Here is a 27,258-nt window from a genome sequence, read left to right on the forward strand (position 1 = left end):
GGTCCAGGACAAAGAAATGACTGATCAAAGCCAGAGATACTTCCTGTTGCTGGAACGTTATATAAAACGTCACCAACGCAGTGGCTGCGGAGAAGCACCTAGCGCTGCTGGCCCAGCCGCCGCCGCCGCCGCCTCCCAGCGCCTGAGGTTTCCCGGGGACCACAATGAACAAGTGGCTGTGCTGCGCGCTCGTGGTGAGTGCCTGGGCCAGGGGGAGCGGGCGCCGGCCTGGACGCCTGGGGCGGCTACCTGCCACCTGGTCTGCGGACCTCCCAGCCCACGGATGGGGACCCAGCTTAACTTTCTCTCCCAGGAGGGATCTGGGTCAGGTTGGAACTCTTTCTCCTGCTTCCCCTGGGGCTCCTCTTCACCCTGCAAAGTTCCTTAATGGGGAAAGGAGACTAGAGATCCATTTGATTTACTTTCTTCATCTCTGCTCTCATGTTGTTCATTATATTTTTGCTTAAGTGTCTTGGTCTTTTTATCATTTAGCAATGCTGTGGCCCCTGAGAGTATTTTTTGTTTGTTTGTTTGTTGTAGTGCTGGGGATTGAACCCAGGACCTTGTACATGTGAGGCAAGCGCTCTACCAACAGTTTTAAAAACTTTTATATAGAACACAATTTGGATGCCATGAATATAACACAATACAGCATTAGGCTCACTTTTCTCTCTCTCTCTCTCTCTCTCTCTCTCTCTCTCTCTCTCTCTCTCTCTCTCCACACACACACACACACACACACACACACACACCATTCACTGTGACATTTAATATTTTAATACCTTTATTGTTAAAAAAAAGATTATTCTAGTTCTTAACTTTAATATAATGTGGAAAATATTGGTGAAATGTTAAGTGTATGCAAGAATACATTTAAGTAATTGAGATTCAGCACTGCCACATAAGGTTAAGAACGATGTTAAATGCTGTTTGGAAAATAAAGGATTCTCTGTAATTTATTTTAGTTTGGGTTTTTGATGGATCATTGTTAAGATCTGTATGTAGGTTATTTTATGACCAAACAGCTATTTCCTTTATGTCAGTAAGAGTGCTGAATATATTAATTTACTAATCAGACATTCATGCAAGGGTAGGAAAATTCATGTATAAGGCACATTTGTGTTTTGGATGTGTTAGAGTAAATGTTTAAACTTCAGCCTCCTACCCACAAAGTGTGAATGGAAGTCTAGGTAGTATTCCACTTAGTTCCTGTGCTAGACAGGCCCAAATAAGTACATATAACAAAGTCATTCAAGAAAAGTGGGACAGGAATTAATGTATGTCAATTATATACATCATCTATACATATAATATATACTATATATAATATATATGTATATAAATTATATATGTATGCTAATACAAATATCCTGGAGAACTTTGTAAAAAATGAACCTTTATAAATATGTAACAAAAAATTGCACAAGTTGTTAAGTGCTAATGAAATTTTCAAATTGAGCAGTTGTGACACAGATCTAGAACTACATTACCAATACTACCTGAAAAGTTTTCTGTCCCCATCCCTGTTACTGCTATGTTTGTGGCCACAAGAATCAATATTCTGATTTGAACAACATATATATATTGTGCTTATTATTGAACTTTATATTTAAAAAAACTTTGTGTGATTTTTGCATTTGGCTCCTTTCACTCAAAGTTCTGTAGTGAAGTTCATCATAAGTGTTGGAAGTACAGTAGTTTGTCCATTTTCATCACTGTATAGTGTTCCATTGTATGGATACACAACTAATCACTCCAGGTTCTGGATAGAATATATAACCCTTCTGTAAATGAGGGAGCATTTTTATTATCTCTAACCCTTTTTATTCTGTCATAGAATTTATTAACAATAAACAGATTGTTAATAACTTTTGGAAATTTCTTCTAAATGGTACTACATGTTTTGTTTTTTTTTTTAAAGAGAGAGTGAGAGAGGAGAGAGGGGAGAGAGAGAGAATTTTTAATATTTATTTTTTTAGTTCTCGGCGGACACAACATCTTTGTTGGTATGTGGTGCTGAGGATCCAACCCGGGCCGCACGCATGCCAGGCGAGCGCGCTACCGCTTGAGCCACATCCCCAGCCCCGGTACTACATGTTCTTAATAGCAAGCAGAAATATTTGTATTAGTCTATATAGGAAGATAGAGATGTAAGCAGGTAAAACACAATTTTAGGTGTTACAACATTATCTGAAGACAAAATTTGTGTTTTGAACACAGCAAATACTTCAAATAGGAAGGATTTCACTTTACCTTTCTTTAGTGTCTGAGATTGACTTAATTTATAAATAATTAGAAATGGACACTCTGTATTTACACATACAGAGTCTGAATCCCCTTTTGTAAGTAAACACCGAGAGGCAATTCTAGGAATCAGAAGCAATACAGCTACTTGGTCTTGTAGCAACATGCCACCAGGAGGTCAGGACAGATTGAAAAACAGGATGGACACCCTGCTGCCCCCCTACAGCTCAGCACCTAGTGGAGAAGGCAGATGTAAAGGGGTTACAATGATATGCATGCATTCAAAAAAACACACAGAGTTCCTGCTCCATATTAACAGTAACTTCTAACTTTATGTTCACAGCTAACTATAAGATGATCTAGAACCAAGTGAATATGTAGAACAAAAAGGAAAATAATGCAGGTGGTACTCAGAGGAGGGAGAATCACCTGGAAGGAGGGGTAGGACATTTTCATTGTTGGAGATGAAGTCAGGGCATCCTGAACCCAGCATGTAAAAGAGGCAAAATTGTATGTCAAAGCAGAATTCTAGATTCTTTTCGTGAGAGCAGAGGACATTTCATTTGGCAAGCAGTGAAAGGAAGGAGGGGCATCATCCTGGGCTTTCCTTGAATGCTTGAGTGTAGTTAGGAGAGACTTGCTCTGTAGGATGGGATAGTAATAACACGATGGTATTTCTTTTATGGTTGCCCATGAATTACTTGGTGTCCTAGGAACACACTGGTCTAGGCCTGTGTTTTAACTGGTGGCTGGAACTTCCTACCATGTACTGCCAGAACCACCCACTGCATTTAAAGCTAAGCTCAGAATTAATCCAAGGACACTAGAAGTTGGGATGAAGGGGTGGGAGGTGTAGAGATGATTCTTCTTCAGGCCATCTTCCTTTATCCTAAAGGATAAAGATGGTCTGACCATCTTCCTTTAGAATAAAGCCCTTTGGGGCTTTTGACTTTCTGTTTGTGTTTATTTTGGTTTCTCTTCCCTTCCTCCAGTGGCTGAGTATGTGTATTTGCCTAGCCACTTTTTTTTTTTTTAATAAGAAAATGAATACTATGCAGTTTCTAGGAGAATCTGACATACTCCACTCCAAACAGTGCTGATCCCCCTCTACTGCAACCTTCCTGGCCTGGGTCACCTAGCAACCTTCAAGGCAGTTCCTAATTTCAATCTGGTCGTTCATTTGACTTTTTAGGCTAAAATCTCAGCTGTCAGATATCATTGGTGGAGAAAGAAAACATTCTGTATCAAATGTTTTATCCAGTTTGTTCTAGAGGGAGAACTCTGGCAACGTTCACCAAAAGGACAGTGAACACACTCTAAGGTTCTTGCTCTTCTATCCACTAACTCACCTCCTGGGTTTTTCTCTCAAGAACCCTCAGCTCCCTGACTGTGCTCCCTTTGCAGGAGAGTTTTCTGTGAAAAGCATTCTTTTCTTGAGCATCTTATTAACCAATCGCATTCTCTTTAGCCTGCACTCTCTCTTTTAGTAATCACAAATGAATAACTAGCAAAATTAAAAAGAACTGAGGAGTAGACTGAGGAGAAAGAGTAATCTTACAAAAATTGATGTATGCATTTTTCAAGGTCTTGCCTGATGACGCCTGGCTGCCCCAGAGGTCACTGTGATGGAGCAAAGATGACAAAATTATCAGTGTGTTTGTCTGCTTTACCCTGCAGGGCAGTAGTTCTCAATTATATCAGACTCCTTCCCTGCGCTTGTATAATAAATCTTTTGTAACAACCTCCCTGTCTCCTGAAATGAAATTCAGACTACATATATTTGGCTTCCACATATAATTGTTATAAAATCAATATCCTGGCATAACTATACTATAAAAGAGTAATGAAAGAAAAGTAATTTATAATAAAATAAGCTTCTCTAGAAGGCTTAAAGAAGTCATGATCTGCTGTCATCTTTATGTGGAATTGCCACCAGACACAATGCAATGAAGCGGAGGCTGGGCTTGTGTGTCATACTGTGGCTCAACAGTGTGACCAGGGTTGGCTTTGGTGCTGCGATTTTTTTCTAAAATGGTGGACAAATCTTGTTAGAGTTTTAAACATCACAAAGTTCCATCATCTCTCAAATTTTGTGTAGACAAATTCCTGGAAAGTACCATACGTAGAATAATTATGTAAAAACTACTCTGTGTATAGATAAAATGGAGAGCTCCGATCTAGGCTCAGATAATGACAAGTAGGTTTTTCACTTAGATCATGTATGTCAGTTGTCAATAGGACATTTGTATGCATGTGGGACATGGGATTGTTCAGGACACCAGCAGCATGCATAGTGCCCTTAGGGACGCCCTTCATGTTCATATTCCCAGAACTTCTCTGAGGTCAACCAAATATGAGCGCTTTACATGCAAAGATTTTTATCTTACTCATCACAGCCCCATGGTCTCCATAGTGCCTGACACAAAGGAGCTATGGTGAGATTTTCTAAAGTATTGGTTAATCCACTGTCAGTTTCCATGAATGTTCCAACAGAATTTAGCTTATTCCCAGTAAACAACAATCTAATATTGGCTTTGATCTCATACTAATAAAAAACTCTTTCTCACTGACCAATATTTCAAATATTTTTCTTTCAAAATACCTTCATTTTGTTTATTTATTTTTTCGTGTTGCTGAGGATGAAACCCAGTGCCTCACACGTGCGAGGCAAGTGCTCTACTGCTGAGCCACAACCCCAGTCCTTTAAATATTCTTTTGTGCATTTCTATTATGAAGATTTATATCAGGAGCTTGGATGCAACTCAGTGGTAGAGCTTTTAGATAGCATGCATGAGGCACTGGATTTGATCTTCAGCACTACTAAAAAAGAAAGAAAAAAAAAGAAAAGGTGCATGTCAATGCTATGTGAAAGCTCGTACTTAAGCAAGCAACAAAAATAAGCCACATTCATATATTGATCCTCAAAAGTGCAACATAAGCTCAACTGGACTAGCTTTCTTACTTTCCCATCTGGTTGGATTGTGTGCCATCTTTGGTGTTTATGGGGTTCATGGTATTAATGTTGGCCATTAAGTATCCATTTTGGATTTGAGAAATGTTCTATGTTTGTAAAATAATACAATAGAGCTTCCAACTAAGTATTTAGAATCAAGAAATTTTAGGCCATAGGAGAAATTTGAACTGGAAATAAAAAAAAAAATTGGGTCACTGTCCTAGAGAGTCATAGAGAAAAATGACTTTTCATGGCAAAAAAAAAAGGAGAGGGTAGAGCTGTTCCCAGACCACATTTCTGATATCGATAGTCTGGTAAACAAAATGCCAATAAGAACAGCACTAGCAGCCATGTTTAGAAAAGAAAACAAAAATCAAAATAAAACTTAGCAACCCACAATAGCAGGAACTAGTGAATCGGAAATCCTAGCAACATCTGTAAACTATCTATGCAAGAAGAATGAGTGAGGTATGGCCAACTTGAAATAGATACAAGGACAGTATTTTTATGTGACATGTAATTAGTTTTTGGAACTCAGTACCACAGAATATTTTGGGGTAACTAGCATAGAAAGTCTAAAAAAAGAATTTTTTTTAGACAGTTGTAAGGGATAAGAATAGTGTTGCAACATGATAGGTGAGAAGCAGTGTGGTACCCACTCTCACACTTACCTGGCCTCTCTAAATTAATGTTTCACAGCCAGAACACTTTACAGACATACCAAAATGGTTTCTTCCAGCTACAAGGTGACATAATTTCCCAGGTGCTTGGGTAGGTTTTTAACTCCAATTTCTCGGAAGCACCTGAACTAGCCATATCATAAATGGATATAAGATGCTAGACAAATGAAGTCCTTCTAAAATAGTGATGAGTTATTCATGGCCTTGATTTATCACTTTCTTATAAGTTTTTCAAAAAATGCAATTCCTTAGAATTTTATAGCCTTACCATTAAAAATACTCTTAATCCCCTTGAATCATCTTGTTTTAAATTTGTATTTTTATAAAAACTGTATATATTTAAGGTATATAATATAAAGGGTTTGCTAAACATTGTAAAGTGATTACTACCATTTAATTAATGCATCCATCTGCCCAGAAATGTTTTGGACTTATCTTATCCTGGTTTTATTCTTGACCTTGGCCTTGGCCTTGTTCTTGGTCTTATTCATGTGCTTGGTCTTGCTCTTGGCCATGTGTTTTATTGATGAGAAGCAAAAACTTTTTATTACTTTCTTATTTAAAAAACTGTACTTTTTTTCCTTAAAAATATGCATTCAGGACCCTATTCATTATGATTCCTCTCACCATCACTTTGCATCACCACCACCAGAAACAACAAAGTGTAACTTAGGAGTTCAGTTGTAAGCATTGTGACAATACTCTGCAACAGCAAGAGCAGAGGAGAGACAAAGACTTGAATTTCTTAGTCCTGTCTTAGACTTTGAGGGGCAATCAGTGACTCCACTTCTCTGCGTCTTCCAACATAGAGGTGATGTAACAGGTCATATATGAAAGGTATACTTTAGATTTAAATATTTTACATCTGAATTGAAAAATAAAAGATTGCTTATTACTATTTCCTGCCACAATCATGCAAATAAATACCATTTTTTGTGTAAAAACATTACTCTATAGAAATGTTTTAAAAATAATCTACTTTGTCAAAATTTCTTCTGCCCCATTAGTTCATGTATAGGAAATTCTGTGGAGGTCAATGAGATCACAAGAGGAATCAGCTTTTGAAATATTACCTACTTTTAGGTAGCATGACTTACATATTTTAGGATCACAAATTGTTCTTTTAAGCCAAAAAAACTATTTTCTCATTGTGAAACAAGCTCTTCCTGTCTTTAGCAGGTGTGCATAGAATTTGTTAATATGGGTATTTTTTTTTTCATATTTCATTTAGTGAAAAGTCAGGTCCAAGACATTCCTTCAGGACTTACTGAAGAGGTATAATTATGGTCACTAGCAGTCTCCTTAGACTCATTGAGCAGAATTTTCTTTGAATTTGTATTCACAAAGAAGTACTTGACAATTGCACACTGCTCTTTGGAATAAATGTCAAACCTTCAGGCATAATAAGCATGATAATAGGTAGCTTGGCAAGACCATTAAAAACTACATTTGAATAATACACCAGACTGATAGACAGAGGACCTCTGCTACCCACACTCTGTTCCTTGCCTCCTCTTTTACTGTCCAGTAAAAAGAAAGAAAAAAAATCAAGTAGGCTGGGCTGAATAAATGTGAACTAGAAAGTATTGAGTGATGTTTTGGAGGGGATGGTGTGATATTATTTTCTGCCAATTGTTCTCAATTCTTCTTCCTTCCAGAAACTTGGCAGGATTGTAATTCCCAGTCTTCTCCCTGTGAAGATGCAGTGAGGGAGGATATGAATAGTTCTGGCCAATGACTTGCAACTTAAAAAGCTATGTCATTTCCAAATTAGAACACTTAATTGCCCATCTATGCCCTCCAAGGGTTGGGTTTTTTGTTTTGTTGTTTTGTTTTGTTGTCCTTTTCTTTTTCCAAAGCAAACTGGCAATTTTTCAGATATTGGTTGCCCTAGGTCCTGGACAGGGGACTTTGCTTAGCGCCATCAGCAGAGACAGTATCATGAGTGAGAAATAAACCTTTGTTGTTGTTTTTAAGCCACAGATACTTCAATGTTGTTTATTAGCACAACATAAAACCCAACCAGATATGACTGATTCAAGCAAAACCCCAGCTCTGTCTGCTCATTGAGGGGCATTCATTACAAAGACAACTTAAAAATCACAAATGACCTAAATCCATAATTCTAAACTACCAGTTAAAAATTCCTTCCTCATCAAAACCAGTACTAGAAAATTCGTGAAAAAGAAACTCTTCTTTCTTCTATTGCTAAAATTTCAAAATTTTAGGCAACTGAAATTACACACAGCCTAATCTGGGCTGCAAATGAGGAAGCCCAACAGGTACTTAGTAGGAGACCAAATCAAATACCTATTATGTGAGGGTGACCAAACAGAAATCATATTTTTATTTCTTCATGGTTTCTGAGCATTTCTTTGTAAAAGTTGACTCATCTTCATCTACAACTTCTACCATGTAAGGCCAGCCATAAGAAGGAGACCACAAAATAGAAAGATACCAACCATGTTGATAATAGACATCGGATTTGGATATCACAGGTAATTTTTCACTTATTTTTTATAAAAATCCTTGGTGCAGAGATTAGTATCTCTGTTTTGCAGATAAGGAAATAGAGAAGTTAGGCAATTTTCCCCTAAGGTTACTGAGATGACATGTTCTTTCCTACTTCGTCATAGAGTATGCTAATTCTAGTAGCTAAGACCAGTGCAAATTACTCATAAATCAGAGCCATGTCTCTGGGTACCTTCAACTTGTAGTTCTCTGCATGGAGTTCATGAGGGCCAACTCCTCAGACAACGTGATTCCAGTATGTTTTCATCTCTTTTTCAATTCCTTCAGCTCTAGGGAGCCATCATACTTTTTTTTTCTTTGGCAGCTAAATGTCTTGGTTTCCTTACAGGATATGAGTCTTCACCCAGACTCCCTAGGTAACATGGCATGAGGCAAAAAGCTTTAGTAGCTTATGAGAAAGTGCAACCCTGGAGAAGCAAGAGTGAGCATATGATATGTAAGGTAGAAAAGGAGGAAGAGCCAACTCATGGGAGCACACTACTGAGAGCTGCTTGCCCAGCCCCACAGGACCACCTGCAGACGGGATGAGTGAACTACTGCTCTACAGAACAGGAGAAGAAAGAATTATTGTTCAACAGGAAGGATGGACGGATAGACAGATTGATAAAGACAGGATAAAAGAAGACAGATAAATGATAGATCACTCTGAATTATATACTGTGTTACAGTGGATCATGTACCTGTCTGTCTCTTTCATAAGACTGAAGATCCCCACAGAGAAAAGTCAGTTGATTTGAATCCCAGCTTGACTATGTGCTACTTCTGTGACCTTTGACTCACCTAACTTCTCTGAGACTCAGTTTCTTCCTCTATGAAGTGGGGCTAGCCACATCCTCCTCGTAGAGATAGGTGGAGGGATGGAAGATAACAGGATGTGAAGACTGGGCTTAGTCCAGAGTCTGCTGTCTAACAAGATCATAGTAGACTCACTGTCGTTCACCAAATTATCCAGGACGACAATTGGATATTTCCCACATGGCAGACACGCAGGAAATAGTCACATGTTTAATTCATAAGTGGCTTGATTCCATTTTTACTCCTGGTTTCTATTCCATGTCATTGCCACCATGGCTTTCCTTACTCTCTCCCACCCTTAGCCATATGTTGATTGGACTTTAACAGGTTTCATTAGCAATCAAAAGGTGTGGTGGACTAAAGTTATCTTTAAAGAGATTCACTTGGGGCTGGCGTTGTGGCTCAGTGGTAGAGCGCCTGGGTTGCACGTGTAAGGCACTGGGTTCAATCTCAGCACCACATAACGAAATAGAGGCATTGTGTCTATCTAGTACTAAAAAAATAAAATAAAATAAAATAAATATTTTTTTTTAAAAGAGAGAAGCACTAAAGAAATAAAATGGAATTTCAAAACACATTCAGAGGTACCAGCATACTAAAATGTATTGCCAGTGGTGAGCCCCAAGGGATAGAAACTGGATGGGGAATCTTGAGGAAGTGTTGCTGCCTTGTGCTTGTGAAAGGACCTGAAGGAGATCAAGGCACAGGACACCATGGTGTCCAGTTCTGATGTCATGTCTCAAATCTAGTAATAAACAGAAGCCAAAGAAAAGAAATGTTAAGATCCAGGGAATCAAATTATGTGAGATTTCTGTTTATTTACATCATGTTTACCTGTATTACAAGTTCTTTCTTCTGAGGGTTTTTTTTTTTTTTGCCTTTGTTAATCTATCAAATGTTAATTGTCTATAAAAATCCTCTGAAGCAGCAAAAGCGTCATAAGCAAATCCATTCTGACAATTCTGATTGATTCCCACCCCAAACAAGTTACTGCTAATTAATTTTAAAGCCTGCAGACAACTGCAGGAAACTTCTGAGGGGAACAGAAATTACACTCAAAGTTGAATTTTACCTGGAGACAGTTCTCCATCCCCATGGGAAGCAAAACAGTGTAGAATAGGGCCCAGTGATTCAACTAATAAATCATAATTATTTGTGTTTCTTTTCCCCGTTTGCCTAGGAAAGCTGTTGGCAGCAAATAAGTCCTGTAGAGATGAACAGATTTAATTCACTTGCTCTTACTTTTTTTTTTTACCTAGAGACACAATCCTCAGCCAAACAGCTGGCTATTGTGAATGTTATTAAGCAGTAGTAGACCTTCAGGTGGGGAGCTGGCAGCGCTAGATAAACCTCTCAAATGAACTGCCTTTCTTCCACAACCACCTTTAATATTGCAGCCACATAGAAATGGAACAGTCCATGCAAAATGCCATGAAAAATGAAAGATGCTTTAAAAAATAGCTTCCTTTAGGCTAATTCTGTCATGCGTATCATTTTACATGAGGAAATTGCAGACTTTGCTCTTGCCCTTGCAAATTTGTCCTTTACATCTCAGATATTTATCTGCATCTGTATGATCCCCAATGATCCTAATTACACATAGTAGGTTTTTAATATAGCTGTTGAGTTAAATAAATTTAATCTGTTTATACTGAATACTTTCTATGTATGCAACCTCATGCTAAGCATTTAAGGAATAGGGAGACAAATGCTATCCTATCCTATCCTATCCCATCCCATCCTATCCTATCCTATCCTATCCTATCCTATCCTATCCTATCCCATCCCATCCCATCCCATCCCATCCCATCCCATCCCATCCCATCCTGTCCTATCCTATCCCATCCTATCCTCTAAGCGAAGCCATGGAACTGCCCAGAATCATTTGACTAGGACTAAGAAAATGACACCAATTGGGAAGACACTGAAAGTAATTCTACCAAGTCAGCTGTGCTTTTTCCGGAGATAATTAAGAACAGGATAATCAATTTACAACACATTTTAGGTGTGTAACTTCCTACTGATCAAGAAATCTCAAAATGTCTCCAGAGATGGCTCCGTGTCTTTCCAGAAGTCTCTCCCATTTCCCACCTCCTGGGTAATTAGCAAATGTAATAATGTCTCCTGCTTGTTTGGAACTTCCTTCCTTATCATCAATTTCATTTGTCTCCTTACTGGTTTGAAATATGCCAATTGTCTGGGGCTGAGTAACACAAGGATCATTCTCATCAGTGAGCTAGTGAGTGACCTGGGATTACTAAACTAGTGGTAGAATTGCAAATGCCAGTTTCCCAGCTGAAAATGCTTTTACTAATTCACACTTTTCAAAAGCCATTATTCATTACTCATTTAGTGTCCTTCTTGAAATTCTCCATGATGTTCCTACATTTTTACCTGCTCTTTTTCATCCAATCTCTCAAATGTTTGCTAAGTCCCAAAGGTTAATGATTTTGTCCTTTTTGCTTGTATGCTATTTCCTTGGGTGGTGCTATCCACTTTTTCTGCTCCTAAAGAGATTTATGTGCTTTTAATCCTAAAAGATGTGTCTTCCATTGTAGTTCTGCCCCCAAATTCTCATTGCATACATCCATTCATTTGCTAAGTATTATCACTTGAGTCTCAAAGATGGAAATTGTTCCCAACTAAATCCATTATCTCCATAACTTTCTGCTTCTCCTGCTGATAGTAATCAATGGCAACATCTAATGCCTAATTCTTGGAATTCAAAGGCCTGTTCTTCAACTGCTTATTCTAGCACCACCCCCTTTTAAAGTAATCAGCTGACTTACCAGATCTATCCCTTCCTCTCCTTCTCCATTACAGTGCTCTTCACTCGTAATTCCTGACTTCTTTCTCTGCTGAGTCTTTTCTTAGTCTTTATTCTCCTCTCTTTTGCCTCTAGTTGCTTTGCCAGTGAGAAGTTTACGAATATTTTACACCAGCCTGGGCTTTTATATAAATGTTCTTCTTAACTGTATTTCCAGGGCACAGCCATTGTTTCAATAAATATTTGCTGAATTAATGAATAAACTATTTACTTAAGGAATGGAGGGAGGGCAGAGAAGAGAACCTGCACTGTACAACTATTTTTAAAAATTAAATAAACTGATCCTTATAGGAAAATAGTTTGTTTCTAATAATCACTATAATTTATATTACAAGAAATATTTAGGAAATTCAGCATGATATATATTCTGGATGTTTTCTTTCATTGCTAAGATGAACTAGAAAATGGCATGGTTTCCAAACTGACCAAAAGTTTAGCTAACTCTGGATAGTCCTCAAATAGTTCTCTGCGGCAAAGATCATGACGAGGGATCACAAAAGGAACTCCCAAACCAAATGGTTATTTCAGGCTTTGTGTGGGCTCCTTTTAATGAATCTTCCATAAATGGAAACCCACTGGGTCATTCATGGTTCTGCATACCAGAGAGCAAGCCCTGGCTATGGGATGGGCTGCATTTCGTAATGCAAAAATAAGCTTGCTAGAGGAAGTGTATCCTTTTGTCATTCAGATGCATAAAGCAGTTTAGTGCTCTAATCAAATCACTTTTCATCTGCGAAATTTCCAGCTCAGAAGCTTTGAACAAGACCTAGTTTTAGTACAAAGAGAGAAATGTCATTATCCATTCAATTGGACTTTAGAAAGGCTTTGGTTGTTCTTCTAATGCTAGTGGTCTCCTAAGTCTCTGCCCTTGAGTTTGAATGAGCACTAAGCACTTGGAGGTTTACTACTGCACTATGTGTAAAGGCAACAGTATAAGCGAAAGAGCATTAGTTAAATGTTGGAATTTGACTCTCCACCAAAATAGTTTTATGAGGCATATACTGTAGGTTTGAATTTGGCTGACAGTGATTACTATGACCTAGGACATGTTAATTAACCTTCCTAAGACTTGTGTTTGTAGCTGGTGGAGACTTAGTGATAATAATGGTAAAAAGAATTCTAAAGTGAGTTCTAACCAAAAAATTATATGTGCTGCTTATTAGCCCATTGCCTTGAACAGAGAAGATTTAATACATGTATATTTGAATGGAATACACAAAATGGAATTTCACCTTCATATTAATGAATTAATGAATAAACTATTTACTTAGTTTTTTTCTGCTTATACATACCATTACTATACTGCTCTGCTTACTAAATATTACTATTGTCATAAATTTATATGCATTTGGGACCAATAGTTGGACAATCAATTGTAAGGTCAGAGCATTTAATAATAAAGATTATACACATATATCTGAAATATTTTATTTTGATTTAAAACATTTAAATAAATATTCATCTGTATTTTGAGATATGACCAACTCTTTTATTGGAGTCTCTGTTTGCTAACTAGAGTCTTATGCTGTATTACCTACAAAACCCTTCTCTGTGAGTATGGCCCATCTATTCAGTTTTTAAACTTGAAGATACTCATAAAACTAATTGATTGCATATAATACTTGTTGATGCTTTCCTTATTGTTTTTTTCTAGAATTATGTTGTTTACTTTAAATTCTATGGTGGGTTGGTTTTATTATTATTTTTGCAGGGTTTTTGTTTGATTGTTTGTGAGAGGGGGCAGTAGTATTCAACTCATCCCAAAACATTCAATTTACTTTTCATAGAAATATAATTATTTTTTCATCAATGTTTGATACTTTACATATTTAATTGAATTACTTTATTACAGTTATAACTAGCACCCACTAGATCAGCAACAAATGTACAAGTGGCTTTTATTAAGCATGAGACTCCTCCAGGAAGATCAAGCACAAGATGCATGCTAGAGAGCAGGCATACCGATCAGCCTGCTGGGACATCAGGTGGTTTTACCAGGGAAGGCAGGAGTGAATCTGAAAAGTGAATAGTGGCAAAACTACTTCAGCTGTACAGAGGAGTTTTGTAAATAGAGTGGAGGAAGAAGAATGAAGGGGATGAGACTAAGGCATTTGCTCCCAAGTTCATTGGCTAATTAAATTGCCAAACCAAAGAAAAGAACATGATAGAACGAGCAAAGATTTTAGAGAACAACTGATTCAGCCCAGCCACAATCTTCACTCTCTACAGTCATCTGCTAACATTTGATGGATGAGGGAAGACAGATAGGCTTGAAATAGAAAGTTCTTCAGTTCCCAACATTAAAAATGGAAGACGACGGGGGAGCATGAGGCTATCAGAGAGGCAGCCAAAACTGTCTTTAAGAAGAGATGTGGAAGCTTGGGGAAGAAGTCCTGGGACTAGTCTCAGCACCACATAAATAAATAATTATATGGATAGATAGATACATAAAATAAAGGTCCATTGATATATATATAAAGTAGAAGATCAGAGGACTTTCAGATTTTCTTCAAGAATGAATGGTTTCCACTAAAGAATGAATAGACAGGGTAAGAGAGGAGGATTAAAAAAAAAACAACAACAACAGAAAATTTCTACCTTATTCTTTATAAATCAAGGGTAAAACACAAGAAAGAAGGGGCTCTTCTACAGAGAGCACTTTATGCTTTTGTAGACACCCTTGTATATGCTGTTGTGGTTGTTCATCAGTGGTTATTTGGAGACTGCATTGCATAAAAATTCATTTTAAAACTCTTTTTAGGTTTTAAATATCAGCTGGCAAAAGGAGCTCTAGCCAGTGATATGGTGGTCTGTTCTATATCTTCATTTTCCTTGAGTTTTCAGAAAACTCAGAAGAAAGTGACAGAAAGGACTGAGACAAAGAGCTCTATTAATCTTGCCCATCCTCTCTGTCCAGTAACCAGTTCCAGAAATTCTGTGTGGGAATTGGGGCTAACCGAAGATTGAGACCTAAATATCCAATTCTGGCCACATAGAGTTCTGTCTTTTTACCAAAGTGGAAATTTTTCAAATAAAACACAGAGATCCTATTGAACTCCCTGAAAACAAGCCTGTAATTCCTCAAGACTTTCTGATTTTTAAAAATGTAGATGATGTGTCCATATGGTTGCCTTGGAGAAATGCCTTTGCTGCTTACTCTCTAATCCTTAAGTCAAGCTTCTTTATTTATTCTTCTCTGAGCATTTCTCTCATCCCAACTTCCCTGTATGCGAAAAAAATGGCTACTAATTTCCAAAGCATGGTTTCAGGAAACCAACAATGTCATGTCCAATTACTTAGAAAAATATACATTTTATTAGCATTCTTAGTCACAAAGGTTGAGTTACCCTAATCTGAGAAGCTAGAAACAAGTTTTAGATTTTAGTTTTTTTTTTTTTTGGGGGGGGGGAATATTTGCATAGACTTTACCCAATGAGAACACCTAATTTAAAATTTCAAATCTGAAGTTTTTTTGAGCACCAATATGATGCTTAGAAAGATTGGAATTTTGGAGCATTTCAGATTTTGGACTTCCAGATTGGGAACATAAGCATCATTGTTTGGGATTTCTCATCCCATCCCCATCACTTTTAAGTAAGGGAGAGTCAATACTGATGATCAGATGGAAACACAGGCCATGTTGTAATGGGAACAGCGCAACAATGAGAAGTCAGGCTGGGGAAAATCTCGGGGTTGCAATACACCAGGATGTGGCTCACTTAACTGCAGCCCTTGAGATAAAGGGTCTCTCTGGATCTCTGAGTCACGCCTCATGAAAGCAGACAGAACTCCAAAAGTGGCTTTCCAGGAAATTTAAAGTAAACAGCAAGAGAATTTTTTTTTTCTTACTGCTTTCATATGTATTTACAAGTTGTGTAAGGAAAACCTCATTTGATTGCATTGAGTATTTTAGAACTATTTGAACTAAATCCACGCATAGGGCCTTAAAAGATGCCTGTAACATATTCAAATGACCAACAAGAAAGTCTGTCATTTAATCTTGCTTTTTTTTTTCCTTCAAGATAATAAAAAGCCCCCAGGGAAATTCAAGAACAAGCTGTCCCCAGAAACTCCCAGGTCAAGAGGCTGTCTTGCAAAGACTGCTGAAGCAGCCCGGTGTTCTCACTATATATATTCTGCTTCGTTGTTGTTGTTGTTAGCTGGGACTCCCTTACATCAAATCACTCTTTGAAAATTGCTCCTTGCTAGAAGATCTGTGGCCCTGAGTGAGATGTTTTGTTCTTTTCTTCTGGTTTGTCAGCTCATACTAGGTCCAAGCAGCCCAGACACCTGCCATGTTCCAGTATGAAATGAATGAAATTACTTACATTAAAATATACCTAAATGTTTATGAAAAAAGACACTCTTTACCTGTACTACCTCTAATTCAAAACTGATTGCTGTTTCTTTAGCTTGGCATGCTTTTTCCAGTTCAGGCGGGGGGGGGGTTTCTGTGACATTTCCTGAGCTCTGCAAAGAAGTGAGTTTGGAAAAAATTATTGTGTTTGGTTTGCCACCTCCCAAGAGTCTGAAAATAGTCAGTGTTGATTCCTGCACCAAAAACAAACAAGAGAAACCAAACAAGCCACTCCCCCCCCCACAAACAATACTGCTTCTTCTCAGTGTGTGTTTCCTGAAATTAGTGTGAAGAATTTCTCCAGTGTTCCCTTGAAGCATTGAAGATGTAGAATAACAAAGATAGATGCCCACGCGAAGCTGGTGAAACGCTTTTTCCTGATGAAGACTCCTTCCTGCCATTATGTGTGTGGCAACTTCTGAAACCTTGCCTGCTCCTTGGAAGTTTCCCCAAATAAGGAGAGGGAGTGATTTTATTTTGTAGATATCACTCACCCATGAGAGTCACAAGTGTTGACCCAAATGACCTTTGGAGAAAATGTCAACCTCAAAATTCCAGTGGATGGTGAGCTTATGGAGACAGTAGTCATGTCGGACTCACCAGCATATTCCTGGTGCTTGACTCCTAATGGATCATCATGGAATGAATGAGGACTGTGGGTGTGATCGTGTATCTTCACACAACACTGACTCTTGACTTTGTTGCTCATCATAAAGTCTTATAATAGGAAAACAAAGAGATATCATCTAGTCTTAAATATGACTATTGTGACCACCCCACTTAGAAATTAAGATCTTCTCACCTTATCCTCCCAGTTTACCTGATTTTTTCTTTTTGTTACAATACTTCTATTAATAAATTATTTATCTACAGTGTATTTTCTTAATACTCCAATTGGATAGTAAATGTCTCAAGGGTAGAACTTCTTGCCTATTTTAGTCAGGATTGTATTCTAGGTAGTCAGAAACAGAGTTTGGAACATATTGAGGACTCAATAACTAATTGTCCAGTCAATAAATTAAAGAATAATTATTAATATGTTCTCTGTGCATTAGAATCACTCTAGGAGTTGTGGGGAGTTTTTCTTTTCTTTCTTTTTTTGCTCCCCTGGCCCAGCTCCACACTGATGAAGGCTAAGGGCTTAAGGCTATGAATCCCAGGAGCCTACATTTTTAGTAAGGAGTCTAGGTGATTTGATTTCAGCTATTCTGGGAGCCACCAGTTCATCCACTCACTAATCTAGAGAAAATCCTGAATCCCAGGTTTTTTCAAGTCACATGGTTATATAGCAAGTTATCAAAGTGTAAGTTGTATTCTGATAAACTTTCTGTTTCAGTCATCTATGAGCCTGGATTTACTTACTATATTTATTGCTATCCACATTCATGGTCTTTGAGTTTCAGCCACTGAAAGCAAAAATTATGGCTTCTAAACTTACTTTGTGGCCATCTCAAGAGACAAGAAGGGCCTTAAGCTTAAGTACTAAGGGACTTTTTGAGTCTAATGCTGCCTTTGCATAGAACAACCTTATTTCCATGCTAAATTGCCACTATGTCTCTTTCTCCTTCTAGTTCCTGGACATCTCTATTAAATGGACCACCCAGGAAACTTTTCCTCCAAAGTACCTTCATTATGATCCAGAAACCTCTCGCCAGCTCATGTGTGACAAATGTCCTCCTGGCACCTACCTAAAGCAACACTGTACTGCGAGGCGGAAGACTGTGTGCACCCCTTGCCCTGACCACTACTACACAGACAGCTGGCACACCAGTGACGAATGTCTGTACTGCAGCTCAGTGTGCAAGGAGCTGCAGTATGTCAAACAGGAGTGCAATCGCACCCACAACCGTGTGTGCGAGTGTGAGGAAGGGCGCTACCTCGAGGTAGAGTTCTGCTTGAAGCACAGGAGCTGTCCCCCTGGATTTGGAGTGGTGCAAGCTGGTACGTATCTGCTTCCAACATGCAGAAAAACAGGATTGTGCCAAGCTAGATAGTAGTGAAATATTTAAGGGACACCTTAGTCCTGATGATAGCTACAGGATGGCAAATTGCAAAGGTAATGGAACATGCTGGGTATATACTATGTATCTGGATTGCTTCCAAGGCCCTTTCTCTGAGGAATACTTTGCCTCTGCAGGGTAATTTAGTGAGGGATCTCAAATGCAGCAAATTGCTCCCTAATGAGATGCATGATGGATTGCCCTTTTTTAAAGGAACATGCTCTAAGTCGCACCAATGATAGTGGCTATATACCTTCACTTCAGCATGGACATCTTAAGATTGAAGTGCTTTTTGACAAACATCAGAAATGTTAATTGATACCAAGAGAGTAATTATGCTGATATTAATGAGGCTCTGGAGTGCTAACAATGAGCAGTTATAATTAATTATGTAAAAAATGAAATGGTTAGGGGAAATGCATTTCATTATTAAAAATGAAGCTAGTTCTTTCTCTAGCACCCTAGTGGAGTATCTGGAAGGATAAACACTCTAGCAGCCTCCTTAAACAGCTTATTCTTTATGTTAGACAAAACAGATGTCAAGCCCAGTGGAAGCCTTAACCATGAACAAAATGCTTTCCCTTTCTGCATTTCCTGCAGCATAGGTTAGGGCCAGTGTGAGCAAACTCTGTTAAATCTGCAGCCTCAAATTCTTTTTTCTATTCATGCGCAAATCTTCCATGTAGATAAGAACTTCCTCATGGTTTGGAAAAATCAAGAGTATTCACTTACTCAGCTGGAAGAAGGAGTAATCTGCATAGATTACTGAAATAGTGTTTCTCAACTTCAGCACTATTGACATTGGGGCTGGGGGATTCTTCCTTGTGGGCAGCGGTCCTGTGTACTGTAGGGTATTCAGTAGCAACCCTGGCCTCTACCACAGGGTGTCAATAGCAGTCTTGCCACCATGGGGGCAACCAAAAATGTCTCTAGACATTGTCACAAGTCCTCTGATTAGCAAAACACCCCTGATCAAGAACCACTGGACTAGTGGATGCTAATTATATGTAACCATTTTAATTTTTAAAAGTGAAATCCAAGCAACCTGGGAGGCAGGAGAATCATGAGTTCAAGATCAGCCTCAGCAATTTAGCAAGAGCCTCAGAAACATAGTGAAACCTTGTCTCAAAATAAAAAATAAAAAAGAACTGAGGAGTGTAAGTCAGTAATAATGCACCCCTTGGTTCAATCCCTGCACACGCTTGCTCACACACACACACACACACACACACACACACACACACACACACCTACACCCACACACAGAGTAATAATACATAAAGTCAATTGTTAGATGACAAATACTTTAGGTCTAAATGCATTCAAAAGGAATATCCCCAAATTGAAATCTAGTCAGTCTAAGTAGTGAAACTTAAAAAAAAAAAGAGAAACTTAAAAAAAATAATCAAATTGCATCAAGAACCCTAAAATGCCTCCAGTATGAGTATCTGAGTGAGGAACTAGTAACATTTTCTACTTTTTACTGAGTGATATTTGGGACTCAAATGCTAAACCAAATTGTGAAGTGAGGGAAGCCCACCCCACTAAACCAAATACATTGCATTCAGTGCAGTAAGTAGTTTATGCAAAATAATTAAGCATGGTCTATGCAGCTTAGAAACTGAAAAATTCTGAAAAATAATGGAAATGGCAAAAGAGGCTTCATATGCATGAAAGTCTGAATGTAGAATGAAATACATAGGCAACCAGGAGACTTAGGACAAAAGTACATGTTTTATTCTGTGGCACCACAGTGGGGTTTACTTATCTCTTCCACCTAACAATCCACATGAAAAATAAAAGGTTTCCAGCCCAAGGACAAAGAAGCATTATGTGCTGTTACGTTTTAAAGTATTTAATAACCATCCATTTGTTGTTGCTGCTGCTTTTAAGTCAGATTTTCTTTTCTCCCATTTTATTTACACCTTTCTATCTTCTAGTTGGCCTTCTGATTTCCTATGAGATTACCTATGGTTAGCATGGTGAATTATTAACTGTAAAACCATACTCTTTTCATCATATAATATTTCATATTTTGCCTTACAGGTTGTAATTCTCATATTTCCAATATATTAATAAGGCAGAATCATTACTAGATGAGTAAATCTTTTTATATATAAAAAGTTCTACCAGTTATAAAGAGGGAAGTCCTGTCTAGAAAGATCATTAGAGATCCCTCTACACATAAAGCATTAGTTCTACCATTCTTCAGTCCTTTGGTTAAAGAACTTAAAAGACTAACTTACCTAAAATACTATCTCATACACATGATCTTCTCATTAAGATGCACAAAAGACCTAAATATGTATCCAAAGAATAGCAAGATTCTTCTTTGTGTAGAACCTGTGGGAGTTGGCAAAAGGATACTTGGGTCCATATACCAAATTCAGTTATTCCTAGTGAATTAGCAATGAATGAATGTCCTGAAATTCTTGCTCAAATATCTCTGCTTATGATATTGTAGAATTTGGGGTAGAATTGGATTCCATTTAAGAAAAAAATATAGTAAGAAAGTACATTAAAAAAATAAAAATAAAAACCTCCTTGTTTTGTAAGTTGGTTCTTAAGATAATGATAATGTCACTACAATGCTGAAAATAGCATTTAATATGTGAAGGTTTCAGGCTGTTGTGGTTTCCTCCTCTCTCTCTCTCTCTCTCTCTCTCTCTCTCTCTCTCTCTCTCTCTCTCGTTTCTGCTAGTCCTTGGTCATTTTTATAGGTCAATGAATCATCAATCTTTTAGAAAGGGACAAGAGATAAAACTAGAACCAATCCATTTGGCTCCTCTTTTTTTTTTTCTTTCATTTGGTAAACAAAATATAATGAAGTAAGAGGTTGAAATTTTTAATAAATGAAGTTTAATAACTTTCTGTAGCTTTCATTTGTCTCTTTTGCATTTGTTATCTCCCATAAGCCAGAATTGCCTGTAAAATCTACATTTGAATACCCACGTCTAAATTGTTCAACTAGCTTACACTAGATGGAGATATTTTCATATGCAAATACACTATAATGTCAGATCTATCCATGCATAATAGAGTCAAGGGTTTGAAGTTACTTAGCTTTCACAGCTACTTTGGTTGCTGACTGGTTCATATACTCTGATTAGCCATGTCTCCAAATTTATCAAATACCTCACCACAATAAAGTCAGATGTCCTTGCAGTTACCTTTCCTGAAGTCTTAATGATGTGCTCCTTCGCTCAACAGTTCAAGCAAATGGTATATCACTTTCCATTTACTCTTGTGATTCGCTGCAGGCTTACGTTTTTGAGTCAGCGGCCAACTTTACTGCCACTTTCAGAAGTTTATTGTAACGTTGTAAATTTTTACTTCTCAAGGTTAGTACGCTTACGAGTTGCTTTGCAATTAGGATTCAGGAAAGAAAGAACTTCAGTAGGAACTGATTGGAATTTAATGAGGCAACCTTCAGTGGGTGCTGATTTCGAAGGATGGTGTTACAGCAGACACATGGCAGTTACCTTGATGATATTCCAGGAATAATTGTGTGAAGAATGCAGTTGACAAGCCGCCTTCCTGCCATCCAGCAGAGGCAGGACTAATGAACACCCTCCCCTCCTCTCCTTTCCTCTCACATTTCAGGATCATTTTGTAGGTAACAGCAAAACAAACTTGCATTTGTATTAGGAGAAGGGGAGCCTGCCTAAGGGGCTGACTGTAGAAGTTTTGTTCTCTCTGTCTAATGAAGTGAAAAATGAAAAAGCCTAAAGTTTTATGCAACATAATACATAACAGTAGCAGTAAAAACCAAGTGAGAAGTCTTTCCAGAACTGTTTTAAGAGAGTATCTGCTGTGAAAGTATTTGAGAAGAAGGTGCTAAATCGCTTGGTGTTTTTTTTTTCTAGGAACCCCGGAGCGAAATACGGTTTGCAAAAGATGTCCAGATGGGTTCTTCTCCAATGAGACGTCCTCTAAAGCTCCCTGTAGAAAACACACAAACTGCAGCATATTTGGTCTCTTGCTAACTCAGAAAGGAAACGCGACGCATGACAATGTATGTTCTGCAAACAACGAATCGACTCAAAAATGTGGAATAGGTAATGACATTCCAAACTCTGCCTTTGTCTCATTTTCGATGTCATCTCTCTCTGGATGGAACACAACAGACTCTGGCCAAGTTCTTAGTCACATTTTCCCTGTCTTGATTCTTAACCAGCTTAACATCTGCTAAAGCCACAACTCAAAAATCTCTGAAAAAGTCCTCATCTTCTCACAGATAACACCCCAAACCCTGACTTTCTCCACTTCTTTTCACATTCAAATTCAGTGTTATTCATGGGGGGTGTCAAGTTTGTTACTTGAGGTCAAATTAGCAGAGTTCAAATTGTAGAATTTATGGCCATTTTATCACGTTCTAGAATGACTGTTTTATTAGCCAAATTATAATTGGCAACCAAGAAGCAAGATGACATAAGCTGATGACAAATTAGAACGTATACTTGGCTTTGTCACCAATGGATTTAGACAGTTTAGTGCATGAAGTTCCAAATTCCTCTGGTGGTTCTAAACTCTTTGAGCCTGCCTCATGTTGTTGATGACATTAATCGGACTGGAGTATGCTCTCACCCTGTCACCCAAACCCTAGACTACAATCAGACCTTCCCTGGAGGATATGTCAAACCAAGGGTGATCTGTCTTTGTGCATTAATCAAACAATAGCATGAACCAGCTTGACTCTCCCCAAATGTCTTTCTGAAATGCATAGAAGTATTTGAAGCATAGGAATGTGGGTTGATGCATTTACCATTCCAACCAAGTTTCCACATTTCTTCACTATGTTGTTGATTTCTTAGACAAGTTCTCGAACCTCTCTGCTTTCTCATCTAATAATTGAAATAAGGCAAGAGATAATAAAAAGAGTGACTCCTAACTTAAGCAATCTCTTTAATTTATTTAGTTCATTTTAATTTTATTTTTGTCATTAATGGAGCACTTACTATTTGCTAAGTACTTTGCTATATAGGCTTTAAGATTTACAGAAACTTAGTGAATGATAGGTGTGAATATCAGAGTCAGGTTCAGATGTAGGTCTGATGAATCTAAAAACAAATTCCCAATTCCTGTAATATATTGACCCTAACCAAATACTTAGGCCATCACAACCCTTTACTAAATGACATTCTTTTTTTAGGTTTGATTATTTTTTTTCAGTTAATGCATGCTATTTTATATGTGTCAGACTGGGGATTGAGCTCAGGGTCCTGAACATACTAGGCAAGTGCTTTACCACTGAGCCACACCCATATCCCTTAATGCATACTTAGAAATCTATCTCCAGCCTTGTTTCCACAGGTAAACTGCATGTTTATATATGTATATATTCATGCTTCTTACAGTCAGTGATCATATTGGTTTTGACACTGATCTTGAAGGAAATAAATCTTTGAATGTTAATATTTATATTAAATTATAGAATTTTGTCAAAATATGCAATTTATTTGTAGCTATTTACATTCTTATTTAACATTTATTAAACCTCTCCACACCCCAAATGCCCATAAAAAAAATTAGAAAGCACGTAAGTTCAGTAAGACTCTATCTCTAAGAGCATCAAACTTTGCATTCTAGCATATTGTATCTTGGAAAACACCATTTGCTGCTTTTTGTTTGTTTGTTTTTATTCAAAATACTTCCAGAAACCCAATCTTTGAGTAAATATTTTTGATTTCCTTACCTTCTTTAGATGTCACCCTGTGTGAAGAGGCATTCTTCAGGTTTGCTGTTCCTACGAAATTTACCCCTAATTGGCTCAGCATCCTGGTAGACAATTTGCCAGGAACCAAAGTAAATGCAGAAAGCGTTGAGAGGATAAAGCGGCGGCACAGCTCACAAGAACAAACTTTCCAGCTGCTGAAGTTATGGAAGCATCAAAACAAAGACCAAGATATGGTCAAGAAGATCATCCAAGGTGTGTACACCTGAGATGGGAGCTCAGTCAGAAATCAAAGATACTGAGTTGTCATAAAACAGGAGCAAGATCACATGCCTGCATAGTTGTGCATGATGTTTCCTTTAAAGAATCAGAGTTGGACTGAACAGGTTTTCAAGTGACAATGTAGATGCTGTTCCTACAGCAGTTGTGTAAGGTTTTGTTCTTGCCCCTGCTCCCAATTTCTCTTTAAAGTGCATTGGATATGCCAAAAGGACTAGACCTTAGGGAATCTGCTTGCAGATCCTTTAGCTATTAGCTTCCCTGCATGCCTAGGAGAAGGTCTTTAGCCACTTTGGATCTTATCTCACATTTCCACCAAGAAGCTATGCTCTGCGTATTTGGCAGTTCTCTCCAGAGAGATGCTACTGTCTTCTGTGGACCCTCCCATTCATTCTCACCACGTGGCCTGTATTAAAATCGCCATTTAAATGGCATGTATAGAGAGGATTCATAAGATAGTGTGAAAAGTGTTTGAGCATCTTGGGAAAAAAAATGGTTAAGACCACATACTCTAATGTTATTTTAGAGGTTTCCAAAGAATCTCCTTTAGAAATGAATGCTGTGTTAGAGAGAGAGAGAGAGAGAGAGAGAGAGAGAGAGAGAGAGAGAGAGAGAGAGAGAGAAATTGAGATAAAGGAGGAGAGAGAGAGAAAGAACCTGTTATGTGATGGAAAACACAAAGAATCTGATAGAAAATGCAAAGAGAGGAAATCTCTGTGGACTATAACCTTGTGTGAACTGTAAGCCTTAGGATATACAATGGAAAGAGTTTCATCTTCAACTATCATTGGGAGGACATGTCAGAAAAATGAGGGTGGTTTTCCTAAAGCAGACAATGCCAATAAGAAATTCATTCTCTCTTCACTCATAGTCAAATGACTGAGCTTTCCTACACCATCCTGAAAACCTCAAACATCTGGAACCAGAGCAGTGGATTTTAGGAGACTAACACATTTGAGAATGGAATGCTTTTGCTTATGCAAAGAGCTAACTTTTCTTCTGTTTTTGGCAAAACAAAAGTGTTCTTTGAACATATAATTAGCCCTGAAGCGGAAAGAACAGGAAATAGAGAATTAGAAACTGTTAGAATTGGAAGGGACCAAATACCCTATTTTATAAATGAGTATATTTTAACTCCCAAAAGATGAACTGAGTTTTCTTGCCTTCAGGCTCACAGATAATAAATGACAAATGTCATTAATAGGAATATTAGTTACTGCCTCATGTTTATGCTCAACTCTCTGCTGAAATATCCTCTGGATGTGTATATCCTCCAGTTCTTTGGACTCACACTCTTCAAAGAGTGCCCATGTCAGTGATCGACCAGAGAAATTTATGTTACAACACAGCTAACCTGACCTTCTTTATTTTCTGAACTGTTATGATCTCAAACTGATCATAGAAAACTGAGAGCAATGTATCTTTAATTCTCTATTAAATTTCAAAATTAGGGGCTCTCACAAAGTTGTATTGGGTGCCTAAAATATATAGCATCTTATTATAGCATGAAATAATATTTATCTTAGTTCTCAGAAATAACTAGTGTCACTTAAGTCACCTGAAAAAAAAGGGGGTGGGAGGAAAGTTTAAAAATTATGAAATTCTGCGAGAACCTTTTGCCTCAGTCTGTTTTTTTTTTTTAATGGCATTATATGAATATAAATGATGTGAAGATCTCTTTGGGCTTTTGCTTTATGCAGATATTGACCTCTGTGAAAATGGTGTGCAGCGGCACATTGGGCACGCAAACCTCACCTTTGAGCAGCTTCGCAGCTTGATGGAAAGCTTACCGGGGAAGAAAGTTGGAATAGAAGACATCGAAAGAACAAGAAAGACATGCAAATCAAGTGAGCAACTCCTGAAGCTGCTCAGCTTATGGCGAATAAAAAATGGCGACCAGGACACCATGAAGGGCCTCATGCATGCGCTCAAGCTCTTGAAAACATACCACTTCCCCAAAACTGTCACACACAGCCTGAAGAAGTCCATCCGGTTCCTTCACAGCTTCACCATGTACAGATTATACCAGAAGCTATTTTTAGAAATGATAGGCAACCAGGTCCAATCAGGAAAAATAAGCTGCTTATAACCGGACTCACAATGGGCCAGATCTGATGGATAAGTAGACTGTTTCTCAGGCATTGAAGGGGTACAGTGATTTCTTTCTCATCACTAATGGCTAATTTTGCCACAGGGCACTAAAAGCAACTATGATGTAAAGAAAGAACTAAAGTCTCCTGAAAACTTCCCCAATAAACCCCAAATAATTGATCCAACTGTTAGGACTGGCCCAGTGTCCACTGACTGTATGTTCCCATGTTACTGCTTACAGTAATTTAACTGGAAATAATAATAAAAACTAGACTCCACTGTGCCTTTCTAAATATGGGAATGTCTAACTTAAGTAGCTTTGAGATTTCAGCTGTGCTATGGGCTTTTATTAGAAAGCCACATTGTTGTTGTTTTATTTTGTTTCATTTGCAAAAGTTACTAATATATCTGTAACACTATTTCAGTATTGCTATTTATATTCATTCAGATATAAGATTTGTACATATTATCGTCCTAGAAAGAAATGGTATAAGACTTAATTTAGAAATAAAAACTATATTCTGTTTATTATTATGAAAGATGAAAGAGATAAAATATATATTTTTAATGGAAAGTTTGTAGGGTTTTCTAATAGGTGTTGCCATTTTTTCCTGTGTGGAGTGTTTTTGTGATATAATTTTATCTGTATAAGCTGTAATATCATTTTATCGAAAATGTATTACTTAGTCAATTGTTTAATGTTGGGAAGTGTGTGAATTATAAATGATCTGAATATTAGAAGCTCTGAGAAATTGAATGTACCTTATTTAAGAGATTTTATGGTTTTACTATATAAACATCATTAAAGTTTTCCAAGTATTTTTTA

The 27,258-nt window shown here is 37.7% G+C and overlaps 1 protein-coding gene across 1 annotated transcript; it reads left to right on the forward strand.

The window, feature by feature from the left end:
* The first annotated feature begins 7 nt into the window (after nucleotides 1-7).
* Tnfrsf11b (TNF receptor superfamily member 11b) lies at nucleotides 8-27,258 on the forward strand. The gene is made up of 5 exons (XM_005316211.4): nucleotides 8-194; nucleotides 17,960-18,329; nucleotides 22,255-22,446; nucleotides 24,093-24,317; nucleotides 26,042-27,258. Exons 1-5 carry the CDS (start codon nucleotides 165-167, stop codon nucleotides 26,428-26,430), a joined length of 1,206 nt encoding a protein of 401 aa, XP_005316268.2. The 5' UTR covers nucleotides 8-164; the 3' UTR covers nucleotides 26,431-27,258.

The sequence above is a fragment of the Ictidomys tridecemlineatus genome, chromosome 7 (assembly GCF_052094955.1).
Source record: "Ictidomys tridecemlineatus isolate mIctTri1 chromosome 7, mIctTri1.hap1, whole genome shotgun sequence".
Lineage (NCBI taxonomy): Eukaryota > Metazoa > Chordata > Mammalia > Rodentia > Sciuridae > Ictidomys > Ictidomys tridecemlineatus.